General features: G+C 39.3%; 1 protein-coding gene across 1 annotated transcript in view; it reads right to left on the reverse strand.

Moving 5' to 3' along the window:
• LOC146323476 (cadherin-2-like) overlaps positions 1–18517 on the reverse strand; it is a 133468-nt gene that overhangs the window by 12463 nt on the left and 102488 nt on the right. Inside the window, exons 13-14 of the mRNA XM_084722459.1 lie at positions 17002–17235; positions 11495–11634 (exon numbers count right to left, since the gene is read on the reverse strand). Coding sequence (XP_084578585.1) covers positions 11495–11634; positions 17002–17235 — 374 coding nt within the window. The remainder of the gene's footprint in view (positions 1–11494; positions 11635–17001; positions 17236–18517) is intronic.

The following is an 18517-nucleotide window of genomic DNA, read 5'->3' on the forward strand; positions in this document are numbered from 1 at the left end:
AAATGGAACCCATAGAATGTGACTTTGCCATCCTGGGAAAAAAAGGCATACAGGAAATTCCCTGCTGGAAAGTAGCAGGGTCCTGTTTTGAATTACGTGGTATTGGATGTGTGCATAGACTTGTGTACTTGTAGATACAACGATCTGGCTCAGTGGCTAGAGCAGGCTGTCCACTGATCGGAAGAGTGGCAGTTTGATACCAGGATCCCTCGGGTCTGCATGTCGAAACACCCATGGGCAAGGTAGTATCATAGGTATTTTCTAATCACTATCAGAACAACTCTGGTTATCAGCAGCCCTCTTAACTGCTGTGTAACCAAGATGCTGTCATCTCTCATTCTGGCACTCAAGCAATTCTTTAGAAACCTGATATTCCTTTGAAAAATGACCCCTTTTTACCCATCTCGCTTTCAAACCTGTGGCAAATACACAGTCAGAGTTCTGCCCACATCCTCTAACAGCCAACTAAACTAAGTCCAAACACTGTTTTCTCGCAAGCGCCCAATCCATGCTGCCCATGTGCAACTTTCAACAGATTTGAAAAGGGAGAAAGATGGCTCACTTGTTAGCTCATTCCACAATCAGCTCAATCAAAGAGCGTGTTTAATTCGCTTTTACCACTTGCCCCATCAGACAAGTGAGTTGCTAGATTTACTAGCCCAATTTGGCATTTTACCTGCCCTAGCAGTCAGACAATCCTTACTATTAAGCCATGACACATGCACATGTTGCCATTACAGTGTTTCAAGTCAATTTTGTTCATACAGACCAACATTAAAAATCACAAATCTGCCTCAAGATGCCTTTCAGTCTGTACAACTGTACGCCATCTACCTTCAGATATTTATTCTAAGGACATTCCATTGGCTAGAAAATCCACAACAATGTACTTAAACAACATCACCTCCAGGATTCCCAGATCTCAGAACCCTTGATGTTTTCTGGACTGAACAGTCTAGGTTGCATGCATTAAGCTTTTCATTTCCTTTCTTCCTTAGCTTCCTTCCCGTCGGTGTTGTTTGTTGCTCTGGTTCCCAGTGCAGCTGCACTCAGACGCATCATGATTGTGGGAAAAAAAGAGTCTACAGCCACAATGACAGCTCTGTGAGGTTGTACTTCTGTGCAATGTGCTAAATGTCAATGTAAACATGCTCACTTTCATAATGTTAGCATGCTGATGTTTGGAACGTATTTACCATGTTTACCATCTTAGTTTGTTAGCTTTAGCTAATTAGCACTAAACAAATGCCATCCTGTCTCATTTAGGCCACAGTCAGTTGCCAGAATCAATCTAGTCAACTTTATTGTTTTTATAGCTTGTCTTGTACCTAAATATTGGTCAAGTTGGACAATTATTTACGTTGCAATGTTTCCTACACATAATTTAGCCAGTATCATCCCTCATATTTATATTATGAATAGGGAATGTGTGAGGCACTGAACGATGCAAATCACAAGTTAAAGTTGACGCATACAATGACATGAATGAGACTAGCTCTGAATACTGGGAGATTAATCGCTAAATGCTAAAAATGTTTTTTAACTAGCTTGCCCTTCCATGTCATGCAGACAGATGCTACAGTGGTCTCCAGGGGACAAAGTTTGCAAATACAAATACCTAAAAACTAAAAGACTGTGTCAGGACAATGGAGGCATTCAAATTCATCTCTTGCTGATTTTGCCAAAAACTAAATGTACAGGGATTTATAGTGAATTTTATACCACACACACAGCATTCAATAAATAAGTATTTGATATTTCTTCTCATACAGAATTTAAGACAATTTAAGACTTTTTAAGGACCCAAGTCAGATGGTTTGTTACACATCTGGGAGGTCGTTCTTAGAAACTGGAAAAGGGCAGGCACTTAAAAAAATCACTTCGCAGGTGATTGGATGAACCATATGCCTATCATGTCTAACACGTCAAACAGTGGGATCAGTCAGTAAATCAAACTCTTGCCGAAGCCGGTCAGGAGAAAAGTGAGCACATCTTTTCCATGGAGAAAAGCCTTCAGTGTCGTTCTTTGCTTTTTTTTCAATGAATACTATCCAGTTCTGATATAACTGACACAATTGCAGCATCTGCGCTAACCTCTGCGGGAGCCACCATACTGTGTTCGAGATGAGTCGCTTCTCACTGTCGTCACACCTGAAAACACACCTGAAGCTGCCAGCTGTCCCTCCAAGGACGCTACAACAGATAACTTGGCCTGGCGTGAAAGATTTTCATGTGATCACACAAATCCAGCTGCTTTGCAATGTAAATAAAACTGCACACGATTATGTATGGACATGGTCACCTCTGGATGATCCTAAAACATAAGTTAGACTTGTAACACCTCTACTTAAAAAGAGACATAATCCGTCCTTGGCAGAGTGTCTGGACTGCTTTAAATTCACACTTGAAGCAAAATGAGAAAAATGAGTTCTTAGAATGAACTTCATTTCCAAGCACCAACAAACCTACCAATACATGTATAGTAGTATATTCTTCCTAATGCCTGGTGCACTGCATGCCTCTGGGTATAAAAATAGCATTGGTTCTCATAAGGAACTTCACTGATTCATGAAAGTTGCAGTCTTCATTAGGATCAACTTGGAAGAGCTACAAACATACACTTAAAATAAATCGCTACTTTTATGTTCCGGCCTGATGTAGAGAGAATTTCAATGCCTCAAACGGGCACCATGGGCTCCTCTGATGCAACGTCTACCATTTCTCCTACATCATCCGTCCTGAGGGAGGAGTAAACCCGACTATCTAATTAGCATCCACTTAGATAAACACAGTCTCTCTTTCACCTTCTCTTACGAGACATCAGCAGTCAGCGGGCAGAGGGGAAGTGTGTGTCATAGCCTGTGATCTGTTCATGTTGAATGGTATTGTCTGAATCACTGCAGCAACCATCCAGAAACCATTTCTTGCTCTCTGGTCTCCGGGGGAATCGACTAAAGCAGTCTTTTCAGGACAATAACAGCATGCTGTGGACTGACCTTGGGCTTTGTTCACAATAATGGCAGAGCAACAGAATACTTTTCGCTGAAGAGCAGCTGAGAGCCCTGCAATAACCTGGCGGGGAGAAAGGAAACGCTGTGTGCTTCTTCTTGTATTTCTACACTTACAAGGGCCAGCTAGACTGATGTCCTCTCAGTAAGGACATTTTCACTTTTTTAAAGACTCTTTTTAAAGACCTATATAAGTATTATGCATATTATATATATTTTTTCCATTATTCCTGACCACGTATCAGAGTATCAGAGCATGTTGTAGAGTTCTGAATTTCTTACAAGTATTTTCTTTCAGCAGGATGTTACTTTTTTATATTTTCCAATGATTTCATAGTTCATTGTTCATGACCACACAATTGATCATGCAGAGTAATCTATAACAATAAAATCAGTTATAGTGTTCACTATGATGGATGACCTGAGTCCAATTTCTGCAAGTTAAGTTTCATATTTTATGTCAATGAACAGACAATAATGACTGTCTGGAAAGTAGGAATATATATTTGAAAATTTAAAAGTCAAGTTTTATTTATGGTGTCAAATAATAACAGACAAGATGTGCCTGATTTATGCAGTGCAGATGTGAAAAGGCAGTCCTTGAAGTTTGTTTTATGCGGATGTTAAAAGACATATCCTCATCAAAGATAACTCTGAGGTTCTTTATGGTAGAGCGGGAGGACAGGGCAATGCCATCTACAGTAACTGCGTCTTTAGATAATGTGTTTGGGGCCAAGTACAATAGACTCACAAGTCAGTCTCTAAACACTTTGCTCAATAAAGACTGGGGACAATCTCCCGGCTTTCATTGCTAAAAATGGGTGAGTTTGAAAAAAAAACAAAAACAAAACTACATTGCCAAAGCAATCCAATGTTTTCAGGATGGTCTGGTACATTCTTGGTGGTGACACTGTGTGCATAATACTGAGCATCTGAGGCGTGTCCTTGTCCCAGTGTCACAATGTAAGGGGCATTGGTTCGTTAGCGGCCATTCTCATTGCTGTTCAAGCAACTGCCTTGCAGCCAGATCTTTGATTTTCTGGTATTGTGGGACAATAAGTACAATAACTTCAGCTTTGAGTTTAACAGCAGGAAATTACAGGCAGTCCAGGTTTTTATGTCCTTACAGCATACCTAAAGTTGGTTTTAAACTGATTTTAATCTTGGTAGATATAATCGGGTATCATCTGCATAACAAGGAAACTTTATGGAGTGTCTCTTAATTATATTACCTATAGACGAATCCAGCAAAGTATCAGTAGTTAACAAGCTGCCATTACTGAAGTTGAGAAGTTTACAATTTTCTACTTTTACACTTACTTTTTATATCATTTTACTTTTGGCAACAATATCTAGGAAGTCTGGAAGAAGCTGTACAGTTACTTCATGTAGAGTGCTGCTGTCTAAGAGCAGAGATTCTACAGAGATTCACTGAGGGCAGCAGAGAAACACCATGTGTCATAGTGGATCAAAAATATTAACAGAAAGGAACTTTGTTCCTGAAAATCTTCAATACCTGATAAAAATGGGAATTCATATATATATATATTTTAATATATATTACACAATATGTTGGTCTGTTTTTTCTCGTCTCCATTATCCATTTCTGGCTATTGTCACAACCAATGTCTAACTAAAGTGTAAAATTAGAAGAATGTTAATATTGCCATCTGTGAAGGAACCATCATCAGCTACTGAAGGCTGTTATTTAACTTCATCAATCCGATCATCCAGTCCGTCACTGTCAGCAGGAAACAGCAGACACGGTGTCAAGAAACAAACCAAACCTGCGAGATCTCACGAGAGTGAAAATTTTGACCGAAACTATGAAAAATCTCACGAGAGTCTCGCAAATTTGGGGTTCCCTTCTAGACCCAACCAGCAGACAACGTGAGTGACAGACACAACGTGCCACCTTATCAATCGCGCTGCTGCAAAATGGAGGATCACACAAAGCGGTCACCGCATTTGTCTATAAGAAGCATATATAAGGTGAATAGAACTGGTTGAATACAGGAACTCTGTGACTGACTGTCATGCATAGAGGACTGAAAACACTATGGTATGTAACATAAAGTGCACATAGTTGTACTAAAACATGTATAACACTGCTGTAACTGGTTAGAGCTTGTATGTGAGGTTTAAGTACGCACACATGTAAATTATTAGCCTCAAAACTCATTTTTCCTCAGCTACAGAGTAAACCTACTCCTACTCAACTTTCACAAAGTTCTGATAACTATGACATAATTGGTGTCTGTTTGAATCACTGCTCAATAATGGAAAACAATACAGTGAGAGTCAGTGACGGGTGCAAAAACCCATGTCAGGATAAGTATACTGTAAGGCGAGATGTGGGTTTATGACTCTGGCGTTGTTCACACAGACAGATTTTCAAATGGCAGGCTGTCGGGCATGTTTGGCATTGAGCATATAATTTACATACTCAGCTCCAATTGAGCAGCTGTTTTTGATTCTGACAGTGCCTCTGCACTAGATCGAGATGAAGTACTTCACTTTAACATACTAAACGGCTCATATTGCAGTCGGCTATATATTTTTTTAATAAGTGTCTCTGAAACTGTATGCATACTGTACAACAATGACACAAAAGCAGGTAAGATTGATTGGCGCTGCGGTCCTGTATCTGCACTCGAGCCGGTCTGTGCGGTGCTGCTGGGAATCAAAAGGAGCACCACAGACCGCCTCTCCCACATGTCAGAGAACATTTGCATTAAGTTTAAACTGTCTGTCAGCTCCTTTATATCATGCCACTGGGCATCTGTTGAGTCTCTGCAGCTGCCGACAGATGCGTATTGAAGTTCAATTCAAAACGGCTGCCATCCTGTCTCTTCTACTATATTTGAGTCCCTATATGTTAATGGGGGGTTAGCCCGGGCTACAGTAGGATGGGAAAATGGACTTATGAAGTAGGAAGAATTGTGCAGGAATGTCGGAAATGTCAGAATCCTATGATTATAGATATTTGTGCAAGAAGCCTAATCAGGGAGCTGTAGTGTGAGATGAGTCTTAAGGGAGTGTGCACTCCATGGCCACAGAGGGACAACACAGACCTTTAAAAACATAAGACGGCAGTGAAATGTTTAGAGCTACAGTGACCAAAGTCAGCTTGTATAAAAACTGGAATACTACAATGGCAGTTCTAAAAACGTTGGGATGTTGTGTAAAATATAAATAAAAAGAGAATACAATGTGATTTCATGATATACGACTTCAGCTGCTCAACAGTCCAGGGTCTCTGTGGTCGTATTTTGTGTTTCATAATGCGCCACACATTTTCAATGGGAGACAGGTCTGGACTGGAAGAAGGTCAGTCTAGTACCTGAACTCTACGAAGACACGCTGCTGGAACATCTGCACAATGTGTCTTGGCATTGTCTTGTTGAAATAAGCAGGGACGTCTCTGAAAAAGACATCTGGATGGCAGCATATGTTGCTCCAAAACCTGTATGTACCTTTCAGCATTAATGGGGCCTTCAGAGATTATGATAGTTACCCATGATGCCATGGGCACTAACACACCTCCATAAAATCACAGCTGCTGTCTTTTGAAGTTAGAGGAACATTTTGGATGGTCCTTTTCCTCTTTAGCCTGGAGGACATGGCGTCCATGATTAGTGAAAACAATCTGAAATGTGGACTCGTCAGACCACAGCACACTTTGCGTCAGTCCATCTCAGATGAGCTCGGGCCCAGAGAAGTCTGCAGTGTCTCTGGATGTTGTTGATATATGTCTGTCTCTTAACTTGTATTTGTAGATGCAGCAACAAGTTTTTTTTCCAAAGTGCTCCTGAGCCCATGTGGTATCCTTTATACTAAATTAATAATGTGGGTTTTTAATACAGTTTTTACTGCAGTGCCACCTGAGCGGGCAAAGGTCACAGACATTCAATGTTGGTATTCAGCCTCGTCTCTTACGTGCAGAGATTTCTCTGGATTCTCTGAATCTTTTAACGATATTATAGATTGTAGATGGTGAAACCTCTAAATTCCTGCAGTTTCACGTTGAGAAAGGTTGTTCTCAAACTATTTGCCCACACAGTTTTTCACAAAGTGGTGACTCTCATTCCATCCATGCTTGTGAACGCCTGAGCCTTTCTAGCCTGTTTAATACCTAATCACAATACTGTGACCCGTCACGACCTGTTTACCTGTGGAAGGTCCCAAATGTGTTGCAGGCATCAATTTCACAATGAGTGTGTCGTCCTGACTTCTTTTTGGAATTGTTTTGCATATTATACATAGTATTCTGGCAAAAATTGATTTTGTGATTCCCCATAGACACACACACACCTTGGCATTGTAAATAAGCTATATTAAGTGCCACTTATGAATAAAGTTTAGAGACAAACAGTGCAAAGTTTGCTGCATGAACAGTGCATACGGATGACGTGATCTGATGACATGTCTCTGCTTGCATGTGTTCTGTCACATACTGTGACCAAAATATTATCAGGGTCATCTCACACAGTGTAACATAACATGATGCTGCAAGAATGCTGTTCTCACATCATGTATGTGATCTCTGCCAAAGCACTACCTTCTACCCAGTGAACATTCAGTGTTGAGAGTTCTCCTGGACTATTTTATTATGTTTTACTCTCCACCAATTAGAAACCTTTGCTGATAGTCACCAGACATATTCTGTTGCAGGAAAATTTACACTCCATGGCTTTATGTAACCTTTAACAAACCTTTAAGTTAAAAGAAGTATTAGTTAAAGGTAAGGATTAGAGGAACAACTGCTATGAATGAAGGTTGAACAATCCTTGTGTGCTCTGTGTGTGTGTTTGTGTGTGTTTGTGTGTGTTTGCCATGCTTAGCATGCTTAAAGCAAGAGTGTGTTCCTGGGAACTGAGTCTGCTTTATATCCAAAGCTTAAATCCAGACAAATAAAGATCCAGGCTGTCCGTAGTAAAAAAACTAACATAAAAATCTAATCAAATAGAGTCAACAACAGTATTCATTGGCCTGTGCAATGTGTTAGTGTAGCAGCAATAAAGGAGAAGCAAACCTTGATTTTCTTTCAGTAACTTTGTGTTTATATTGCAGAGAGATTACATGTTTTCACTCATTAGGAGGAACCAAAGTCAAACAATTAAAGGGGTAATTTAATTAAAATCACATTTTTTAAATCAATAATCATATTATGAAGCTTTTGTTGAGAATGTTTGGACCTTTTTTTTGCTTTAGGATAATCTAAAATAACTTTCTGGGCTTTATGTCCCGAGTTGAGTCACACTCTTAGCCCCTGACAGAATAATCCCTGTTTGAATGAAACCTGCTCAGTAGCCAATAACAGAAGCTAAAATCTGGCACCATCATGGAGGTACGGGGAAGAACTGGCTGTCCTCAAATAACGTCTAAATATAAAGACCGCCAGAGAAGGGAAAAAAAAGGGAGGTACATGAGAGAACGCTGGTGTGTGTGTAGATGAAGTCAGAAACAATATCTAATACAGTGTTGAAGTGACCTGTGACAGATGTCACAGCCAATATGCTCGTGTCGCAGTCAACAAATAAATCACTTTATTTCAAGTTTTGCTCGTCACAAACTGTTAGTCCAAATCCTTCTAATAATCGATAAAATTAATAAAATAATAAAATAAATAAAAGGTTTAAAAGAGCACAGGCACAGGTGGGGGCAGCGGGAGCATCTCTTCTTATAAAAATTCTCCAGACTTCCACAGTCTGTAGCCTGTATACTAGAACATCCACAGATTTATTTATATTCCTATATATGTATTTGTATTTTGTTATATTATTTTTTTTTGTCTCTGTCTGTTTACTTTACTTCTTAATTTGCTGTAGATTGTTTTACATTATTTTGTATAGGCAGTGTGGGTGGGTCGGTTGGTGGGGTTAGAAAAAAATAGAAATGTTTCTCGTCAAAGGCTGGTAAGCGCTGACCTTTTTCTCAGATAAAAGTATCCTTAAAAACAGGCCGTTTATGATGCGAATAACAAGAATAAAATAATCACACAAGATGTCTTCAACTAATAGTTGTTGAAAAAAATATTTGTACATCGAATCAAATTAATTGGAATGTCTGGCACATTCATATATTTATACACTGAGGGTAAGTAAAGTGCTTCAAATACTAAAAAACACATAACACATGTAAAAAAATCTGTATACTGGCCAATTATTTCAGCATGAAAAGTATAAGAAATATAAAAGAAATAAACTGATATATTGTAGGTTTATAAATAAAAAGACACACCCCTTTAAAGAGTTTTTATGTCATAATAAAGCACATTAAAAGGATCTCTGTCTGCAGGCAGTTCCTGTACTTCATTATAATTATTATATTTGGTATTATTATTATTATTATGCTTATCATCATTGTTATTATTGAATATTATTAAGTGAATGTCACTCCTCGCTATGTGACTTCATGAGTGCAACAACTTGAACAGTAAAATGGTCCTGCTGTCTGTTGAGATTTAGGGTTAGATTCTGATATGTATCAGATTAAAGACCGTGTTCAACATTAGACCCAATCAGACATGTTGAATGTTTGAGACTGTGTGTGATTATTGTGATTATGTTGTATGTGTCACCAGATTAATATATGAAGTCAAACATTCATTCATGCCAGCAGCTCTGTGAGGTCGTACAGTGGAGCTTTAAGCTAAATGCTAACATCATCCAGGCAACATGCTGACAGTGATGCTGCTAACACACAGGAATGAGTCCTAAAACCACATTAGTTAGCACATTAGCACTTATGGTCCTCTTGTCTCCAAGTCAGCGGGTTTTTTGAACGGGTGTTTGGTTAGATGCCTGACAAAATGCCTGTTTTGTTCGTCTACGTAACTTCGTTTGGTGGTGTCATTTGTAGTTTCCCTAACTTTTGCATTTATGCTTCAAAAATCATAAAACTGCTGTTCATTTGGGAGGTTTATCTTGCTGAACAAAATGTTTCAGTATCATAAACTTTTGGCCTACAAAAATATGTCATCCCTGCTGCACTCTATTATGTTTACCATACACTGTATCATAATTTAGAGTGTTGGCGCTTAAATTTATACATTATGCACAGTGTACAGCTGAGGCTGAGGAGAATATCATCTAAAGCTGGAAAAATTAACTGATTAATTGATTATTAATCGACTAATTAAATTAGTCACCAACTATTTTGATAACATTAACTGTTTTGAGTCATTTTTTGATAAAATCTGTCTAAATTCTCTGATTTCAGCTTCACAAATGTCCATATTTTCAGCTTTCTTTACTCCTGCCAAGTGTTTTTTGAAAGTGCCTGCCCTTGTTCAAACAGAACCATCCGGGACCACATCCCGGATGGTTCTGTGTAACAAACCATCTGCCATGTCAGGTTAGCTCAGTGGCACCTGAAGCCAAAAAAACTTACCAAATAGAAACTGACACTTCCTGTGGCCGAGCTGGTTCTGGTTCAGCCCTCTGCTAGACTTTTCAAATCAGATCAAATCTTTTCAGACCAAATTAATCAAATCCTGATAGTGAAACGAGACCCTCAGCGCTCTAAAAATGTTTTTACCATTTTAAAACCACTTTTTTCACAATGTACGCTTATGGGGAAAAAAATCTTGGGCCACTCTTCATTGCATAATGGTAGTCATAAAGCGGTTTGGCCCCTATGTCAAATTGGCTACAAAGCCTGGTTAACTCCCTTCGTTTAACAGCAGAGGCTGACATTTTTTTAGGAACTCCTGTAGGATTCCCACGGGATGGGAGTCAATTTTACTATTAATCACGGTACAGGGATGAGACAGGACAAAAAGTCAACAGGAGCAGGCAGGAGCAGGAATCACAACAACAATAGGTCACTTTTTTGGGTCGGGACAGTATTTTTTTTTACTCTGTCCTGGGATTGGCAGGGGACAGGAATATGTCTGTGGGAGACAGGAGTGAAACAACACTCCTGTGTCTTGCTCTATTTTACTTTAATGAGCTCCGGCTGTTAAAAGTCAAACATGTTCCCTGTCTCTTCTCCCGGCTAAATGAGGGTTAAACATTTTTCCCAGCAGTAGTGCGGAGCAGCTTATGTGCTTGGCACCGGCACACGAGTTGTGTGGAGGGACACAGGAAATTGTTCTCCAACAGAAAGCAATTAATCCTGTTTCGAGGTCCTCTTTTGTAGTACACTTAATCTTAGCTGGAGGACAGATGATTGAAAACTGTAGAGTGTGTGTCTGTGTGGCAACATCATGTGTCTTTTATGGTTCATCTCTGAGATGACTGTATGTATGTGTGTGTGAGTGTGTGTGTGACTGCGTGTGCATGTGAAGGACTGAGCCAAATGTTAGTGTGAAATTTTAAAAGGATGAGGAGGGTGATTTCTGTCACAACCATTAATTAACATAGAGTCAAAACAACCAATCACAGATGAATGTAACACTAAGATACAGGCGGTTCAGCCAATCAGAAATAACATACCAACGCAACAACAATAGAGGGGTGTGTGTGTGTGTGTGTGTGTACCTGGTCCTCCTCTCCACCTCCCTCCTCATCATATTTCAGGATGTTGTCTCTGACGTCGTCCTCGGGGTCGATGAGGAGCTGTTTGGCCTGACGCTCCTTATCCCTCCTCTTCATCCACATGACAAACAGCAGCACCAGCACTGCAGGAGATGAGGACATGATTAATTGATTATTAATCAGCGGCAGTGCGGCGGTTAGTACTGTCACCTCACAGCAAGAAGGTTCTGAGTTCAAATACACCAGCTGGCTGCGGGGGGTATTTTGATAATCAGTTTGAGTCTTTTTTTAAATTAAACTGCTTGAAACTGTCAGATTTCTGCTCCTTAAATGTGAATATTTTCTGGTTTCTTTACTCCTCTCTGACAGTAAAATGAATATCTTTGCATTGGGGACAAAACATGACATTTGAGGATGTCAACTTGGACTTTGGGAAACATTTTTCACCATTTTATGGACCAAGCAACTAATTGATTAATGAAGAAAATGATCAACGGATTGATCGATAATGAAAATAATCAGAAAAAACCTTGGAATAATAGTGGTGCAGCCCTGCAATTAATAAAAAAACATACTTTGCTAATACAAAATGCGCTTTTTTTCCTCCTTAATCAAAGCTTTATTTCCACAGTAACATTATTTAGCCTGTGAAACATGTAAAGACATTAAGGCCTACATATTAAACACATATGTGAGTATTATATAACGTATTAAGCACACTCAAAAAAAAAATCTCTGTCGATTAAATTAATTGATTAAATTTTACTTGATAAACCAAATTCTTAATGGCTGATTAATCAGCCATCATTTAATCATTATCATCCCTACTGTATAGAAATAGCAGGTCTACTTGTGGATGATCTCATTTGCTTAAGTAGGACATACAGAGACATCAGTAACAAATGAGACTACTTCATAACCAGTTAAAACTCTTTGTAGTAGCTTTAATTTCTGAGCTATATTCTTACTTTCTTCATTTCATAAGCTCATTGTGTTGTTTCTGTTTCTGTTTCTTCAGCATCTCTGTAGTTTATAATGGAGCCCTCTGACTAGTTAGAAACAGTTTGGTTAAATTAACCAAGCTAACATCTGAGAGCCTTTGTAAGGTCCACTCTCGCATGAAACTTCTGTCATTATGTATTTACAGCTGGCAGTGCGGCTCAGTGTGTCAGTATTGTCATGGTTTGGTTTTTTCTTAGTCACTTCCTGTTTTATTTTGGTATGTTTCCTCTTGTGTGTCTTTGTTGCTTTTGATTCCTGTCTTTGTCTGTTTTCAGGCTCTTTTTGATTATTTTCACCTGTTCTTGACTGCCCTCACCTGTCTTGTTATCCTCCCGTCTGTAGCGTATTTAAATGTGTCTTTACCTCCTTAGTTGCCACTTCGTCCTCGTCAGTTGGAGTTTGAGCTCCCAGTGTCTTGTGGATTTTTGCTTTGTGTTCTTCCTGTGTACTTTTGAATTTGGACTCTGCTTTGGTCTGTGGATTTTGGATTTATTGTTTGGTTTTACCTCATCTTGTTCGAGGACTCTCCCTGCCTTACATTGAGCTTTTTGTATGGTTTGTTCTTTGTTCATTAAATATCACTGAACTGCTCCCATCTGTCTCCACTGTCTGCATTTGAGTCCAAACCTGTTAACTCTTGAATCATGACAAGTATGTAACCATTAATGACAGTGGACAGCACCTGATGATTCCACAGATCAGTGTTTCTCAACCCTGGTCCTCAGAGGTCACTGTCCTGCATGTTTTAGATGTTTCTCTGCTCCAACACACCTGATTCACATGATCAGCTCGTCATCAAGCCTCTGCAGAAGCCTGACAACAAGCCAGGGTTGAGAAACACTGACCTAGATCGATCAGAATACCAAAAGGTTATTAAAGTGAAAAGAAGTACTGGACACTTTTTTCTGCTGAAGCCTATTTCTGCCAGTGAAAAACAAAATCCCCATACTAAGTCATAATTATGAGATGAAAAGTTAAAAAAAAAAGTTGAATTTTCTGAATTTACATCTCACAATTTCAACTTTTTAATCATAATTTTTCCTTTTATATCTATAATAATGACTTCCTCATAATTTAAACTTTCTATCTCATAATTTTGGCTTTCTTATCATTATATCATATATACATTATATCTTATCATTATATAATTATGACTTTTTATCCAATAATTTCACTTTATATCTCGGAATTATTACTTTTTATCTCATAATTTTGCCTTTTAACCTCATGATTGTGACTTTATCTTATTTTGCATTATATCTCATGATTATAACTGTCTCATAATTTTGAGTTTTTATCTCATAATTTTAACTCATTTACCATGGGGATATTTTTTTCCTTCACTGGCCTAAATGGGCTTCCATATTTTCCACTTTAGGGCACAAAAAACAAAAAACAAAAACAACAACAAATATTCAAAGGAGGGAAAAGGTAAATCAAACATTTATGGAACTGTTCCAGTCTCCAGTCACTAAAGCACAGACTGTGTCAAGGGATCGCAGGTAGACGTTGCTTCTTCATTTTCAGAGGTGACAAGCCAAACAGGATGGGACCTACTACTCTGAAAAAGGACCTGACAGAGCAGTTTACCGTGTGACGGCAAACATCTCTTCATTCTTTAACTTCTTTAACTCCTCAAAGCCTCTGTATCTCCTCAGCCTGCCTTACAGACAGTCTACTGTAGTTCAGCACCAAACAACAACTGAAATCCCCTCATATGGGACTGAGAATTTTAAAGAATGGCAGAAACACAAACTCCTATTTTGAGACAGCTGGTGAGTTTTAAAACTCGATGTGAATCTTTCTGCTTCTGATCGTATTAATCTGGGTGGATTTATGAGACAGAGGAGCTCAGGGTGTGCATGTGTACGTGTTTGTAAACCTGCACCGCCGTACCTGCAGGGGCCAAAATACATTAGGACACTGAATGAAATTCTAAGTGAGGACAATTTAAACCCTGGAGAGGCGGTTTGAAAAATGGCTTGTCACCATTAGTAACAAATCTCTGTACCAACAGGGAGGACCGGCCGCTCGCAGCTTCACAGCCTCTCAATGAGACAACAGACAACACATCTAGTCTATTTAAAATAACGAGACGGCTGCTGGTGCCCGACTGCACAATTGGCTTCATTCCATAACGTGGTCAATGTGCCACAAACCGAGCCTTAAATTAACTCTTCTGTCTTTAGGTGACCAGGCCCAAGGGCCAGTAGACTATTACTTCTGCTGTCTCTTTATCTTTATCTTTATCTTTTCTTTTCTCCTCACAAACTGCTTTTCAATGAACTGAAATGCTCACATTTTTTGCACAGCTCCTAATGGCGGTGCCATGGCAACTGTCAAGATTTGAACTGAAAATTCACAAAAGATCACTCATTAATGAAACATTTTGCCTTTAAATGCAACTAATAGATGGAGTGAAGTAATACCCTTTCTTCCAATGGAACTAGAGGTTATTTGAAGTGGGGTACTTATGCATAGTCAGAGGTGGGAAGTAAGGTGGATGTAAGTACAAATGCTTTTATAGCTGTACTTACACTTTTAAAAACAGGTTCATTACTTTAGTTTTAATGCATTTGGAGGAAAATAGGAACTATTTTTATTTTGCATCATTGCACGCCACCTTCCCAACATTAAGACTGATATTCAACCTAAATGGATGGAACAATAACACATAGACAGATGATTCACACACGACATACGTAACAAGATCAAAATGACATAACAAGACAGAAAAATAACATAAAAGAACAAAGAAGGGAAGGCAGAGACGGAAACTCAGTGAGCTTTGCCCAGAAACAGTCAGACCTTGAGCACATGTCAGAGTCTGTACTTTTTCGCTTTTACTGCAGTAAAGAAGATGAATCAGTACTTCTACTTTTACCAGAGTCTCTTTTTCTCTTTCTTTCTCTTTGCATGTACTTTTGCCACTGCTGTCCACAGTCAGTGTTTTACCTATGGTAGATGGCAGTCGACGCGCCCCCAGTTTGGAGAAGCAGCAGGAGCACCGGTGTAGGAAGCTAAGGAATGTGCTGCTGTGGACAGAGTCAGCAGGGGAGGTATTTTAGACACCTACATCTAAAATTACTACCTGGTTGTGTGCCTCTGCCAAGCAGTCAGGTTACTGTTTACATCCATGTGTGTCCTGACTCAGATAATGTATGTAGTGAAGACTTTGAATAAATTTAATAAAAGGTATTAAGTGTTTTTTGGGTGAAATGGCAGTTGACATGTATGATTCCAGTTAGACTATTTTTACAGAGGAGGACAGAGGACTGATAGACAACTGAACAGTGAAGCTGACCTTTAACCTTCTGAAATAAGTTGTCATCATGTCAACATTTTATCTCATCAGGCCCAGTGCAAATTTGTCATAATTAGCATACACATTCTTGAGTTATGGTTAAAGACATGCTGTATGAGGTAACAGTGACCTTTGAGTGCAAGTGGACATTTGTGCGTATTTAATGAAGCTTCCTCCTAGTATTTCTGAGATATCGGGTTCACGAAAACGGGACAGAGGTCTTGAGGTCACCATGATCTTGCACTTTGACCTTTGGCCACCAAAACCCAATTAGTTAACCCTTGAGTCCGAGCGGGCGTTTGTTCTCAGTTTGAAGAAATTCTGTCAAAGCGATCTTGAAGTTTTGTGTTCACAAGAATGGAAGGGACATATGTACAACCCGAAAACATACTGCCTCCAGCTGTGGTGGTCGATCACACTGACGGATAGAAATCAGTGTCAGTTTGCCCTACCTTGTCAACTTTATAAAAGCCAAATATCAATATCAACCAAACTCCTTTGACAAAAACAGTAATTTTACCTCACGGAACACAGGAGTTGCTGGTCTACAGTTGCCTTGATCCGTTAGTTTGTTTGTGTTATTGCGTGACCTTGGTGAATCCACACAAACCCTTTAAAACACCATAGTCAAACAATAACTGAAACAAACTGACCGACCGAAGCAGCGGTGGACCATGAACTTATGTGTTCTGTAAGGTAAAATTACTGATTTGGCCAATGGAGTCTGGTTGGTTTGAAGATATCTGGCTAATATAACAGAAGTGTCCCATCAGAAAAGGCTGTCTGACAGGAAGGTAAATCTGTGAAAAGAATCTAAATATAGCTGATGTTGATTTACGTAGCTGTCTGAAGCTGACCCTGTCCACAGCAGTGCCTTGCTTAGCTTCCTACACCGATACTCCTGCTGCTCCTCCAAACTGGGAGCAAGCTGACCACCATCTACTGCAGGTAATACACTGACCATGGATAAGTACCTCATACAACCACACTTTAAATAATTTGTGGGGCTAAAGTAAAGATGGTAGAGGTGTTTCTGTTGTTTTGTCCACCTCCATTTACAGTTTAAATCAGGCTTCAGTCCAGTAGATTCACACTTTACCAGGTATGGCACGATCCAATCACCTGCCATGCAGCCTGCCACTTTTAGGTCTAGTACATGCCACAACAATGTGTGTGTGTGCGTGTGTGTGTTTGTGAGGCTCACCTAACAGTATGATGATACAGATGAGGATTGCGATAATGGCCCCGGTGCCCAGTCCAGGAGCGGTGATCCGCTCCATGTCCACGCAGTCTCCATGGTTATCGCACTGGCAGACCTTGACCCTCAGGTAGGACGTGTTGGACATGGGCAGGTTGCCGGAGTCTGTGATCATGATGGGAACTTCGTAGATCCCACTGGCCAGGGAGCCGATCCGCAGTCGAAGCTGGGCATACTCTCCTGGAGGATAAGGGTGGGAGAAAAAATTGATTCTCTTAAGTATCGTGATTCTTTTTTTTTCAAGATTCCTGAATAGATTTCTTGATTCCTAATCAATCTTTTACATATGTATAAATAACTAGCGCTTATTCCATTAGGTCAGTGCTAACATATAATAAGAAATTAGCATCTAACATCTTAGTTTTTTTATTATTTTCATCTGCAACAGTTTGATGAGCAGGGATGGCTGAAGAGTACTTCAAAGGTATTTAATTTACTACTTTTATATACAGCATAGCAATGATGCTGCTGAAGTAAAACTCAAACACTGGCTGACATGTGATGTGCATTGTTTTTGGAAATATGCATCATGATAAACAGCATCCAAAAGTGCCTGACTTAGTCTTTACACATAGTATAATGTTACAAAAGCGAACAAAAAATGCAAAAAAATCTAATATTGTATCAATCGGGTGGTAAGTGTGTCATCCCAGCCCTACTGGAGGATGATGAGATGAAGAGGAAGGGACAGATAGATGAGAAATTGAAAGATAGGCAAGCGTGGTAATTCCTCCCAGACGGACTTCATCCTGCTTCATATTCATGCCACTCAATCACACTGGGAGCTGCCCAGTATTTCTAAGGTCTGCTTATGATGCTCACTGGGGAAGCTGGGGGCTCTGTACTTTGCAAAATCCATTTCGACAGTATTTGCTGATGGATACACACCATTTCAAAGATACCGACTAAAATAGAAACCAATCTAGAAGTACAACCTTTACCCAAATCTTACACCAGGCCTGAACCTACAGAAATCAATTAATGTGATACTTTCTAAAACTACCAAAGGGAAAATGAGAATAAAATGTCTGTTTCTAAATAGCTCTTGTCACAAAATGGTCCAACAGGCCCAGATTTACCTCGTTATGTAGCTTTAATCTAGGAAGAGAAAGTGGATAATTAATCTGTCTTGTATTGTGTTCAGAATGGAAATAAGGAGATGTGTTTAGAAAAAGAACAAGATAAAGAAAACTGTTTCCTGTTAGATTTGGATGTATTAGTATACTAGAAGTATCCACAAACCTCTTAGCACATTCATCTTTACTCTGATTATTTCAAAGATAAATCAGAGTGAGGTTTGTCTGGCCGCAGACCATGGGTCCTCTGGGATTTACAAGTTCCTTGATCTGATGAGTATCAGAGTTCATAGTCGGTGTAAAAGCAGTCCAACAGATATTCCAATTTGCCAAGTTTTGTTTTCATTATAGTAACATCTACTACTACCTGCCAGTCAACTGTGGAG

This window comes from Lutjanus erythropterus, chromosome 7 (genome assembly GCF_056507025.1).
Source record: "Lutjanus erythropterus isolate fLutEry1 chromosome 7, fLutEry1.hap2, whole genome shotgun sequence".
In the NCBI taxonomy this organism is placed as follows: Eukaryota; Metazoa; Chordata; class Actinopteri; order Lutjaniformes; family Lutjanidae; genus Lutjanus; species Lutjanus erythropterus.